Below are 12,843 nucleotides of genomic sequence, written 5' to 3'. Positions count from 1 at the left end.
TTTAAATCATCTCATCTGTATTCACACAGTGTATACCCCTCTTTCACTGGCATTCTTTGGATGGACCAAAAAAGCAGAGGTTAACACGTAAACTCTGTACAGTTCATAAAAATAAAAAAAAATAATCAAAACTGTACATAAATACTTTACCAGTTATATGTGCTTTAGTAAGAAATGACCTGTGAAGAGAATGTGTCCTGCTGAAACAGCGATCACTACTTGTTCTTGTGTATGAGATTTCCCACTCTATGAATGAATCTCTCCAGCTTGTTTTCATTGTGCCCTCTTCCACCCCGGGTGGAGTTGTGTTCAACAGCTGCTTCACTTTTAGGAGAGCTTTTGGTTTTCTCCTGAGAGTGTGTCTGTCCAGAGCCTGTGGCTTTCTTTTCAAATGAGCAGAAAGGCTCAAATCTGCTGTACAGGCGATTTTCAGAACCAGGCCTGGAGCTTCTGTCAAAAAGAGAAGGCTTCTTTTGTGTGGTGGTTTTGGAAACAAAGCTGTCAGGTGAATGCTGGAGTTCCTCAGTTCTGAAACGGGGCTTAGAATATTTCAGATGGTCATCCTTAAACCTGTCCTTCTGGTGCTCTGATGACAACCTGACAGAAGAGGTTGTGCTTTGGTGAAGTTTTCGCCCTCCAGATGTTGTTTTCTCTTCATCTTCAGCTGTTAAGGTGTCCGTGCTTTCACCTGAAGTGAGACTTGGTGTCACTGTTGTTCTGATGGAATTTTCTTTTTTCTCTGGTATGTTCAACAAAGATTTTATTGCCTTGGAACTCTTCTTTAGAAAACGTGGAGAGCCTGTGCTGTTAGCTTTGCTTGTCAGGTCCTTGCTATTTAAATCCAGGACTGCTGCAGACACGGTCCTGAATGGGGGCTCCTGCCAAGTGTGAACACTGTTAGTGTCTGAGATTTTTTTCACATCATAATGGGAGACAGATCGCTGATCTTCACTCAAATTGGATTCATATCCTCTATTCTTTACATTGATCCCCACTGTGGCTCTATGTATTTGTGTCCTTCCAAAAGCTCCATACTTGTGATCTAGGGATTCACCAAGCTCAGGGTTTGATCGTGGATCTGCCACGCTATGCCTTTTGAGCAAACCGTCTCTCAGAATGTCTGGGTTTGTGATTATCTGCCCACGGTTACTCCTGCCTAAGCTGGCATACGAAGCTTGATAAGAGTTACTACCAGGACCATAACCTGTGTTATTGTGAATACCATCCAAAATCTGCATATTCTGCCTCTGTAACATAAACTCATCGTTATTTATTCTGGTTTCAGCCACTGCAGGATTCCACTGGATCGATGAACACTGCAAAAGAGGGTTGGGTGCTGCTGAGAGGCCAGCAGCAATGGAGGTGTTTGCGTATCTTTGTGGCTCAAGTTGTTCGGGTATGGCGGACCTAAAAGCAAGTGATGTCCTCATTCTTCCCTGCATAAAGGAACTAGCTTTGTCCATGGCTTCAAACTGGTCTAAGTAGTCACATGAGTCTCCGAGTGGAGCATCTGTGTTTTTAAGGTAAGATTCTATCCTCCATGTGCGCATGAATGACTTCGAAGTATTCTCTAAAGTTGGTATGTTCTGCTGAATGGGAAGTACTTTTTTGTCAATACCACTGTAAGACTGACGCATGTTTTCGCCTCGGTATATCTGCGGCACTTGCATATGATCATCCATCATGTAGTTCATCGGTCCGTTTCTTATATCTCTGGAGACATTCCAGTTACTCCCTCTGGGCCTGATGTTGTGTGGGATGTATTCGCCCTGTCTTTCCCCAGCATAGCTGTGCCTTTTCATGAAGTTCATTGCCTCTGCAGACTCAAACTGGTTAAGTCGGGTTATCTGACCCTGAAGACCAATCTCATTCCCAATTAAGGGCCCAAACATGTTTTTTTCTTCTTCAACAAGCCTATCTCCTAGACCTCTTGTGCCAAGATTCCTCTCACAGGTTTTCTGATAGACCACATCTAAGGAATGCCCCAGCTGGTCCCTCCTCCCGATTTTTGGAGCAGAATGAGAATTTGGCAAAAGCTGTTGCCCGTGAAACCCATTGCTTTGAAATAAACTCTCTGGAGGACTGAGGTCAGCAGGCACGGTCGACCGGGCGTAGAGTGTTCGAAACTCTTCATCGTAAGACTTCACAAGATGTCCGGTGATGACCTGAACCATGCTCAGATGAATCTTCTCAAAAGACCAAGTGAAGCTGTAAACACATGACAGCACAAATATGTATTCAATTTATTTGGAAAAACAAATTGTTATAAATGGTTTTCACATGATTTGGGATCTTTTTTGTAAATAACTATTATACTTAAAAGCTTTAGTCACAAAGTGCAAATCACAAAATGTCAGTGAGAAATAATTTCAGCGATGCTTTAAAGTGTCAGTAAATACAGTGCTTTTCTCAAAGCATTTAGTGTTCACCTCAGTGTTCTCAAACAAATTTCCTATTGTACTGCAGCGATATTTACCTGTATGATCCATAAATTGCTGTGTAGCAGTCGATTAAAAGAAACTTCTGCTCCATTGCTCCGTGAAATTTAGCTCCTGATCGACAGAGGTAATCCTGACCTTTCACAGTGCGCACCCTCATGTTCTGTTGCCAAAGCAGTGAAAGGAACATGTGATTATTAAATTTAATCGCAAGTAATAAGCATGTCAGTCACCAGATAAACTTATATAAAGAGCAAACCTGCTGTGCAACAAAATTATGCAAATGAAAAACTTTGTTGTTGTTAAGTAAAATACATTTCAGGGTTTTTTTTTTTTTCAAGGGTGTGTGTAACTTGTTAGATCCTTTACAAAGAAATGTGACTCCACCCAATGGACATGAAGAACCATGTCTACAAATGATTAATGCCCTCAGTCAGCCTCTATTATGTCACACAAGACTGAGCATTTACACATTTGTTTGAAGGTCATTTTATAATGAAATGAGAATCGTTACAATGGTCAAAAGCACATTTAAATGCTATCATTTGCTCTGCCACTATCAAAAAAATCCATTGACCAAAGCATAATCGAGATGAAAATTTTGCATTGAAATAAAAAGAAATAAATACAGAAAATCAAATTAATGTATTATGCGATAAACCTACCCTAAGTTGATGAAGTTTGACATCTTGATTTTCAGCCATTTTAAGGAAACTTTTCAAATGGAAATCATCCAAAAGGACATAGACTGGAACTCCTCGCATAGAAGCATTCACAGTTTCTTTGAATATATCCACATCAGTGAACACATCCATCACGATGGCAATGACCTGTGAGGACAAAGACCAGAGTTAGTATAGTACATAGTTACATACACCAGTTTACGCCTGTGAAGTTTGAGGATGACACAAACATCTAATAGTAAATATTAATCTGACCGCTAGATATAGGCAAATTAGCCATGAGAAACTCCTCTCACAAACAGGAGCAGATGAGCACAAGCGGTGAGTAAAACTGACAATATCTTCACAGGAATCGATACAAGGAACTGGAGAACAAAAGTAGGACAAACATCTATGTCTCTAATGAGAACATTTATTGATCCCACATCCATTTCAAATCATTCAAGGAACACCTTTTGTGTATTAGCAGACCAAGTTAAAGTCCTTTCTCTCAGCTTTTCAATTCCCCCTTAGGCTCAGTGCTGAGTCAGTAACACTTCTTCATAATATGTCTTGGATAATAATCTACGATGAGTAATAATGGATGCTGTGAGCAGCAATGTCATTCTGCCTTTGTGTTGCAGGAGGTTTATGTCTTTCTCTCAGATGACCCGCGATGATTGTTAGTCACTCTTAATTATACCTGTAATGTCCAGCAGCATTAATATGGACATTATTAAATATTTTAATGTTTTGACAGACAAGTGACCGAGAGGAAGGTTTTATTGTTGCCAGGAGGAGATGGGGGTTTGCTTTCCTTTCAGACTTTTGTTGTGGGAGTTGATTTGATAAAGACCCATAGCAGCAATAACAGAGTTACAGAGTAATTAGTATTTACTTACCACAAAAAAAAAAGTACAATGAAAAGTGGAGGCCGGAAGTTTGTAATAGGGATTTATCTCTAAGGTGTTGCAATTTTTCTGAAAAGTTGTTCTCAGTAAGAGGACTTGCAGAACCAGATTTTGACCTAAACTACCTCAGAAAACACTCCTTGACTGCAACATGTGTCTATGACACTGACCCTAGGGGAGAAGAACTCAGACAGTGTGAGCTCACAAGATAATTACGGTCTGTGTAGTGTTGTCATAGAACGTTGTGACAATAAATGTATTACCTGTCTTGCATCCTGAATATGCTTCCGGATCACTTCTTTTATGGTTGGGTTATTTTGTCTAGGTGGATGGAAGAGCAGATCTATATTTGTCTGGATGTTTTCATGCAGGACCTCTGGCCATCCTAAGTCCAGATTTGGTGTTTCCACATCTGAGTGCATGGGCCAGTACGTTCCAGAGGACGACTGGGTGTCTGATGGGCAGCTGACTTCCTCTGCGTGGTTTTGAGGTGGCAGTTGTTCTGCATTTCCCATGATGAAGAGAAGCTCATCCTCTGAGAGGAAGCTCCCGATTTGTTTTTCCTTGAGAAACTCATCATAACCATCTCTACCGTCCTGCACCAGGCGATCGATCGCTAGGCGATATGACTCCTTATAATGTGGCTGGATGTAATCCTCCGATTTAAATTCTCCTCTCAGCGACAACAGGGAAAAGTCTGAAGAGTCCATCACTCCAGGCTGCTTCTTTAGGACCTATCAGGGATAATGGAGATCAATGACATGGTGTAAGAGGATCAAAGAACAAACTTAACAGAGTGGAAAATGTCATCTCTTGGTTAGCTCATTGTGATGAAGCAAAGCAAGTTGTTAGGTCTTCAGTGTTCTCATTTCAACTATTTAAACAACTTATCTCAGGAGCAACACTAATATAGACTGTAGACCAATCTACTACGAATCACAGGAGGATATCTGAATACACAATAAAGGTCTGTGCTGTTTTCAAACAGCAGCAGGTTATCAACCGACAAGGAGACATGCTCACCCATGTTGGACAATATATGAACTACATGCTGATTATTGCATAGCTGACCAGCATGTTCTGAACAGTACCGAATCATAAGATGTGATAAGTTACCTGAGAACAGGATTAGAATTAATCTACAAATTAACAGTATCAGTATGTTGAACATGTCTATAATGTTTCAGTGGTCACTGTGTCTGAATTAGCTCCCACTGCAAAAGCCTTGAAGAACTGCTGCCTGTAGATCAGCAGTTAGTTGATAACTTAGTTTTTTCTTCACATTTCTTAATATGACTGTGCATCTCTAAGCAGATATTTTAAACTTTAAAAGAAACACTGCAGCAGTTGTTGTAACATACTTAGTCATAACCATCACCCTTCAGCATTATCTTGTAGAAAGAGTCCATTTATTCATACTTGTTGTCTCAAACCTCAAATGATCTTAGAAATAATTTGTAAGTGAGGCATTTGCTGTCCTTAAAGAGCTTCTGCTTAGTGCTAAATACCTCTTCCAGACTTCAAAACACAGCAAGCAAGTCACAACACCATTATCTCCTACTCAACAACAGTAACTTACATTTAGATAGTGACCTTTGTGAAAATCCTCTTGACAACTCCTAAAATATCCCTCTTCCATTTATGTACTTTTAGCGTATGTTAAGTATTTGGAACAGCCTCTGAGAGCCTGCAGTAAGAGACAAAGACAAGGAGGTGTTTCAACATGATAAGCAGTCTGCAGATAGAGGGTGTGGATTCCAGTTTTTACATGCAAATGGTCCAGCCTGAAACTGGCTCACAGGCAGACATAAACCTGTTTCAGACTTTTAGCCACTCCCCCGTCCTCCCTGGGAACAAAGTTCACACTGAAGAGAATCAAGATAATGACGACATAAAGAGGCTTTGATGAATACTTCAGCATTACTGGACCTGGACTTGTCTGTGTTTTCGACAGCATTGAGAAACTGCTCACAAACCCGAATCAATAATGCATGATTGTGCAGTGTTTTCCTGCTAGGTCTTGTGTTTATTGATTATTATCATTGATTTACTTTATTATTATGATCATTTTAACTACATGATTATTTTACAACTAAAATATTTGCAATGCAAGTAGAGGTTTCTCAATATATTTCCTCTGCTGGCACTGAGGTATGCCTCTTTGACACAGTTTGAATGCAATTATGTTTTCATGTTTTTTATGATTATGCATTTAGCAGACGCTTTGATCCAAAATGACTTATATTGGTAGGCAGTCAGGGTAAGGGGGTCTTGCCTGAGGACCCCTACTGGAGGTAGTACCTTTCATGTAGGGGATTTGAACCCTTGTCACCCACATGAAAAGTGGCAATCTTATCACTACACTATCCCATCCCTAGTGTGGTCATTATAAGTCATCTTTCTAGATTCTGCTCTTCAAGACAATTACTTTCCAACACAATCCATTCTGACTGACTGGACTGTGGCCGACCAGTCTTTCTATATCTACCTTGAACTCCAATCATTGTTCCCATTTTGTATTTCCTTCAGATCAAAGAAGAAAAGATTACTGATTAAATTACGGTAGTAATCAGTAAAAGAATGAGGGTAGGCTTTGTTCAAATATTGGAGGGAACGCATCAAGATATGAGTCTGGGAAATTTTGAAGGTCAAACACCTCACTTCCAGCATAAGGGTGTGTTCAGCTTTCTTTTGTGATGTAAATGTGATTGTAAGTGTGACGTAAAACTAAAAGAAGCTCAAGCATCAGATTGCAATTCCAAACTTATCCAAGTCTGATGTTATCAAGTGCCTTTTGAACGGTTTTCCGATGTATTTTTTCTCCATATGTCATCCCTACTGAGTCAACACACTTTTTTTTCTATCTTCTCTCCACTTTTGGGTGATTTATTTGAAAAAGGGTGTTTCTTTACGTCACTGATATATTTAATTCAATGTAATTGCAAACCCCTGGAATTATACACATTTCAAGAAGTTTCTTGAACATTGTTCAGAAGTTTCTATATTCATTCAGTTTTCTATATTCATTCGAAGTGGCAATAAGGTGAAAAAATTTAAACAAGATCAAATAACACACACACATACACATACATATATGTATACACAAACTGTTTTTAACCATCACAGCATTATCTTGTAGAAAGAGTCCATCTATTCATACTTGTTGTCTCAAACCTCAAATGATCTTAGAAATAATTTGTAAGTGAGGCATTTGCTGTCCTTAAAGAGCTTCTGCTTAGTGCTAAATACCTCTTCCACACATACACACATACACATACATATATGTATACACAAACTGTTTTTATTTTGATAAAAATCTGGCATCGAGTCTATTTCATATTTCCATCTCTGAATATATAATTATTCTTAAATTATGCTCTGATTAAAGATTTGAAAAAGAGCAACAGTTTTACATACAAGTCGATTATAAGCTTGGGTTCTCCGTTTCTTTTTTCATATAAAAAATGAAAATGGCAACCGACAGAGACTCTCTGTAATGTGATGTCACAGCATTGCACATAGCTGTTTGATGCATGTAACACATGGACATGTAATGTCGCTCATTAATGTGAACTGGTTAGAGTTATGGTACATTTCCAGTGTCATACCATATAGAATAATACAAAAATGCATAGTGACACAGCATGACTTAATATGTTACCTTTTTTTTTTTTTTTTTTCCATAGACCAAGCTGCTCTGCAAGTGATCTGTTTCATCCTGCATATGGTAGGGAAACTTGACAGTCTAGATGTCATCAGCCCCAAAGCATTTTTCTGATCGGTGACGGTATGCATATCAACTCTCCGGTGGCTCTAAGTACTAATCTAGCTAAATAGTGCAGCATCATACAGACGCAGACCCTTACCTCACTAATAAATGCCTGAATACAGAAAGCACGTGATTAAATCAGGCACTACTTCAGTCTATAGCTTCAGGTCGAGTATAATGATTACGAATATCTAAAAAGAACTATTTGACATTCAAGGGGAAAGTGATAGCTTTCTCACTGACAGCCACAGCAAAATGATAGAGTTTGCATATCTGTACTCGGATAAGAAGCAGGCTGTGAGTTAGAGCTCACTGTAGACACGAGTATAAAATATTTATGGTAATATTTTCCAACAACGTATAACTGTTCTGTCTTTAAATCCATGCCAACGTTGCTCTCAGAAGTTCAAGGAATTCTGTAACTAAACTAAATCATAAACTGTCAATCATATTTGTTAAAAGTCTATTAATAAATCATTTGTTCATTTGAATTCGTTTTGTTCTGTGCTTGGATTTTTCCTTTTTTTAATCAATTATTAAACCTAGCCTTTACAAGTTAACTAAATCATGTGAGCGATATATTGGATGAAAGTTCTTCTGTCTTTTCAGTTGTATCGTATGTGTGTGTGTATCGCTGAGATAAAGTCAGGAAATTAAACCACCATTGTCATGAAATGATGGTTATTTTTCTAATGAGTCTGTGTTAGCAAAAGCTGTGATTTAATCACTTTTATCCCGTCATCTTCCAGATGAACCATTTGTTGACAGAGATAGAGGGAAATGTTTCATTAACCATCATTAAGATCAGTGATTAGTGACATAGAGCTGTTCAGTAGTCTGTTCCTTTATTACGAAACACCTCTGCTAGTTCCACGGTGCTTTCCTGAGAAAAACAATTATACTCAGATATCTGCGCCATTGTTCAGTTCACGTCTTGCATCTGGGTGTGTGTAGATTAAGTCACTGGGAGTTTCTTCTCTCTGTGAGTCACCTTTAGTGACACCCAATCCCTGTCGTCAACAGCTCCTTAGGCTGTTCATAGCTCCCACTGACAAGTCCGAGCAAGTGGTGTGGAATGAAATGTAGCTTATCAGTCAACCTGCAGCACTGACATTTGGGTAAAGACCAGCATGAAATTGATCATGTCAAAACAAAAAGGGGATGGAGCCATCTCAAATGCAACAATTTGTCATGATAGTAGCTTTATTCTCAGTTAGTCTTTGAGTTTTCTGTGTTGCGAAATGTCTTCCAGGGACTCAGCAACAAACTAAGTACTGTAGATAAGTAACTTACATTTATGATGTTAATTCAGTGTCGTTTATTACAGATCCTGCCGCAATGATAATAATGTTCAGAACTTAAGCAATGTTTAATTGCATGGTTACAGAAAATGGTGTCAGCTGGTGTACTTTGAGTAACCGCTGGGAAGTTTATAGCATTTACAGTTAAACCTGTAATTGAGATCAAGCTGCCAGATATATCCTTCAGCTAAGACACCCGTGGAAACACAGGAAGAAGAGTTGTTTAACCAGTTTATTACATATCCTCGTCCACACCTTTCACTGTCGATTGATCTTTTAGAATCTGGGTACGGACATGTACATGGGGCATTAATGTGGCAAAACCACAGCTTTCAAGTATTACTGCAAAACCCAACTTTGCTTGTCACCTGCAAAAACTCATTCTTATTAGAAATATATGAATTGAGGTCAGGTTAGGTACAGTCGCTTGTGAACTTTATTGCCTGCTTGCCACTATAGGGTTCAACAAACAGAAAGCCTGTTTTGTCGGAAAATACTGACCAACAAGAACTAGCATAACATTAGCCAAGAAGTGTGTGTGCAGGCTTTTAGTGACACACCTCTTAACAAAGCCAGGTAATGAAACTCAATTGAGCCTCTTTTGTGAGAAGGCATCAGAAATTGTGCCTTTAAATCAGCCCATTAAGAATATGTGTCAACTTGAGGTTGCTTGAACTATTTCAAGCTCACCTGTCAAATAGCTTAAAAATATCTGTGCAGTGAATTCAGCTGTTCTTTAATGTGTGATGATCTCCAGGGAAAATCAGAAGTGATAGAGTGTCTTGAATGTTTTAATCAACACAGGCCACAACAATGCTGAGTATACTTAGGTTGACAGCTAGATTCCCCTCCCGTGTGTCACAGTTTATGTTTTGATAACCTTGTTTTCAGGTCATTTGTTATGTTTTCTGTCATGTTCTTGTCATGTTTCTCCCCTGCCATCAGCTTCACTCATTTCACCTGCTTCATTGTCATCAGCTGCACTCATTCAGTAATCACTCCTTCCTCAGTATTTAGTTTTCTGGTTTACTCATGTTCATTGCAGAATCCTCACAACCCTTCATGCTTGCCACCGAAGTTAAGTCTGGTCTCCTGCCTCAAAGTCTTGCCATAGTCTTGTTTCCAAGTTATTTATTCATAATCTAGTCTCGTTTTCATAGTCTTCTTTATCATTAATTCACAGTTTAAATATTTTTGAATCCGGCTCTGTCACGCTTTATGTTTTTGTCTTGCTCCCTGTTTTTCTGGAATAAACCTTTTGATTTATTGAAAGAACTGCATCTGGGTCCTACCTCACCATCGACTTTGACACCGTGCATGTATCCTGGGACAAGGAAGGTGGTCCAATTAAATGGCCAAGTTTAGCTGTGATCGTATATCATGTGCATGTAACCGTGATGACTCAATGTTTCCCTTTTTAGATATATGTCTTACAATATTGAAAACTACAGAGGCTGCAAACACTTCCCATAGCTTTCTTCAGACCAATAAAAAACTTCCAGAGAGGTAGACATTTTACAAAAAACAAACTGCATTGACCGACATCCTATGTGTGCTTTTAGAAAGTTAGCTTTCCTCTCTCTTTTTTTTTTTTTTGCTTTGCTCATTTCTACTTGTAGCTCTGAATCCTGAAGCCCAAGAGAAGGAATTTGATAAATGTACTGTATGTTGAAATGAGAGAAGAGAACTTTGACCCGAGAATGCTGACAGATTTAAGCCAGTTGGCTTTACAGTTTATTTTGATCTTTAGCTCAGTTCTAACTTCTAAACGATGTTTATACGGATGTGAGCCGTTTATATTTTATTATAAAACTGCATCCCCCACCCCATCTGTCACTCTGTTACATAAAATGAAGTTATTTTGCAATAAAGACTCAAAAAATTGTACAGTATCTTATTTCTCCTTCCTCATTCTACTGCGATACAGCTCAAATTGCTCTACTGATGGCATTGATGCTTACAATGGAATGATGCCAGGTTGGTAGGTGGTGATACGCCCCATTAGCCTTTAAGCATGAGATAATTGGATCAAATGCCAACCTTTTAAATCTTTTATACGGTTCTTTCACTTTTGTTCTTCCACTAAACGTCTACAATTCTGCAAATTTTACTTTGCTCCATAACCACTACAGTTAGGAGTTAAAAGTATATAGGTCAGGGTTAGACATAAATCTACGTGGTTAGATTTCAGATGTTCAAAAACATTAAACACCAAATTAGTGTTTAGAAAACCAGACATTGTCACAGACCACTCAGGGTTGTGGCTTCTGTCCCACAATGCAACTCTTGTCCTTTCCCAATTTTTAAGCCTGTATCGTGAAACTGCTCACATATTGGATGTGTAGATAAATGTTCCTATTTTACTTTTTCTGTTGACTGGGCTGCTCATGCATGATGGAATGACAAGTTACGGAGGTCATGAAGTGCTGGCTATAAAGAAGAAAGGAAGAGTGGATGGCTTTCCAATGTGTTATGGAATGTAACCGCTGTGAATCAATCAGTAACAGGGTCTTATTTTGTTTACACCTCTGTCTTATGTCATGAGTGACTGTGAGTTCTGAGGATGCAGTACTTGCAACACATTCACTTACAGAGATAGGCAGGAGGGGCAAAGTTTCAGTGTTGTGTTTACAAGGAAAACAACACTGAAAATTGTGACATTGCATGCTTTCAAACCTGAGAATAGTGTTGACATACATATCACCAAAGATGTATAGTGTTAAGCGACCCATGATGACAAACGTATGTGCTGGGCTGATCCCTGGAAAGCTTCAACCCAATTTTACCCATCGCTCCTCCATTACCGAAAGGGATTATTTTCTAATGACTCAATTTTAAACCGTAATCTCCTTTAACTGTGTGCAGACGGATTGCAAATTGAACTTTAGACCTGGTGTGTAGCTGCAGCGGAGTGTGTATCAGGGCTAACAACGCTTGCATGTTAAGATGAGATTCACACAATTGACACTTTTCACAAATTTTCACAGCACATCTGTTTTGTTACTTGGTATAAAAAAAGAAATTCATAACCGACTGATGCCACCAAGAAAAAAAAACAGAGCACCAAAGCTATGTAGTCAGGAGGACAGAGAGAAATATATATTGTCATTTATTCCCACAAGCTGTTCAGTCATGCAGTACTTGGGCAGGCTGCAGTGACAGTTAAATTACAGTTTCATTTGTCTGCACTGTTGGAACTTTGGTGCAACTGTTCCACTTAGAAAAAGGCCTTGTTTGTACAGTGATTAGAAATTCTTAGATTTAACATTGTTTAACACGGCAGAATTATTCAAATAATATTTTCTGTCATTTTCTGTAAGGTTAAGTCATTAGAGTTTCCTTTACTAAAATATATAAACCACATATATACATACCCCCCCCCCCCCTCCCCACACACACACACACATTCTCAACTGTGCCCCCTTAGCATTTCTTCTTGAATAATCTAGTTGTTTATGACCACATAATGAAACTTTTTTTAAAAACTAAAAAAGTCTTCCAAACAATTCAGTAGAACATCTGTTCATTTTGTTTTGCATTGTGAATCTATTTCACACCTCCTGCTGCATTCGTAGCAACAGAATAGTGGTATTCTCTACAGGCTGAAACTGGGATGGTGGAAAACATCCTATATTTTTTTTCTCAGTCAGGGTAGTGCTTTCAAAAAATATTATTAACTTATTCTGTCAAATTACACTTGCAGAAGCACACATTAACACTCAGTCAGCAGGCAGCAAGTCCTTTTTTATTAGGTTTTGCCTT

At 38.7% G+C, this 12,843-nt stretch overlaps 1 protein-coding gene across 1 annotated transcript; it reads right to left on the bottom strand.

Annotated features, from left to right (window-relative positions):
- fam83b (family with sequence similarity 83 member B) lies at positions 1-5,744 on the bottom strand. Its single transcript, XM_072391106.1, has 5 exons — positions 5,591-5,744; positions 4,275-4,745; positions 3,104-3,268; positions 2,477-2,601; positions 1-2,208 (listed from the first exon to the last, which is right to left on the bottom strand). Exons 1-5 carry the CDS (start codon positions 5,648-5,650, stop codon positions 216-218), a joined length of 2,814 nt encoding a protein of 937 aa, XP_072247207.1. The 5' UTR covers positions 5,651-5,744; the 3' UTR covers positions 1-215.
- Positions 5,745-12,843: the final 7,099 nt, after the last annotated feature.

This window comes from Leuresthes tenuis, unplaced genomic scaffold (assembly GCF_036924035.1).
Source record: "Leuresthes tenuis unplaced genomic scaffold, fLeuTen1.0.hap1 SCAF_8, whole genome shotgun sequence".
NCBI classification, from domain to species: domain Eukaryota; kingdom Metazoa; phylum Chordata; class Actinopteri; order Atheriniformes; family Atherinopsidae; genus Leuresthes; species Leuresthes tenuis.
The sequence above is the reverse complement of the archived record's forward strand: the minus strand, read 5'-3'. Positions and strand labels throughout refer to the sequence as shown.

Coding starts and splice junctions, on each gene's coding strand:
- fam83b (XM_072391106.1), bottom strand. CDS start 5,650: ATGGAAGAGGGATATTTTAGGAGTTGTCAAGAGGATTTTCACAAAGGT. Junction 4,746..5,590: donor ACAAAGGTCACTATCTAAAT/GTAAGTTACTGT, acceptor TATCCCTGATAG/GTCCTAAAGAAGCAGCCTGG. Junction 2,602..3,103: donor TCAAACTTCATCAACTTAGG/GTAGGTTTATCG, acceptor CTTTGGCAACAG/AACATGAGGGTGCGCACTGT.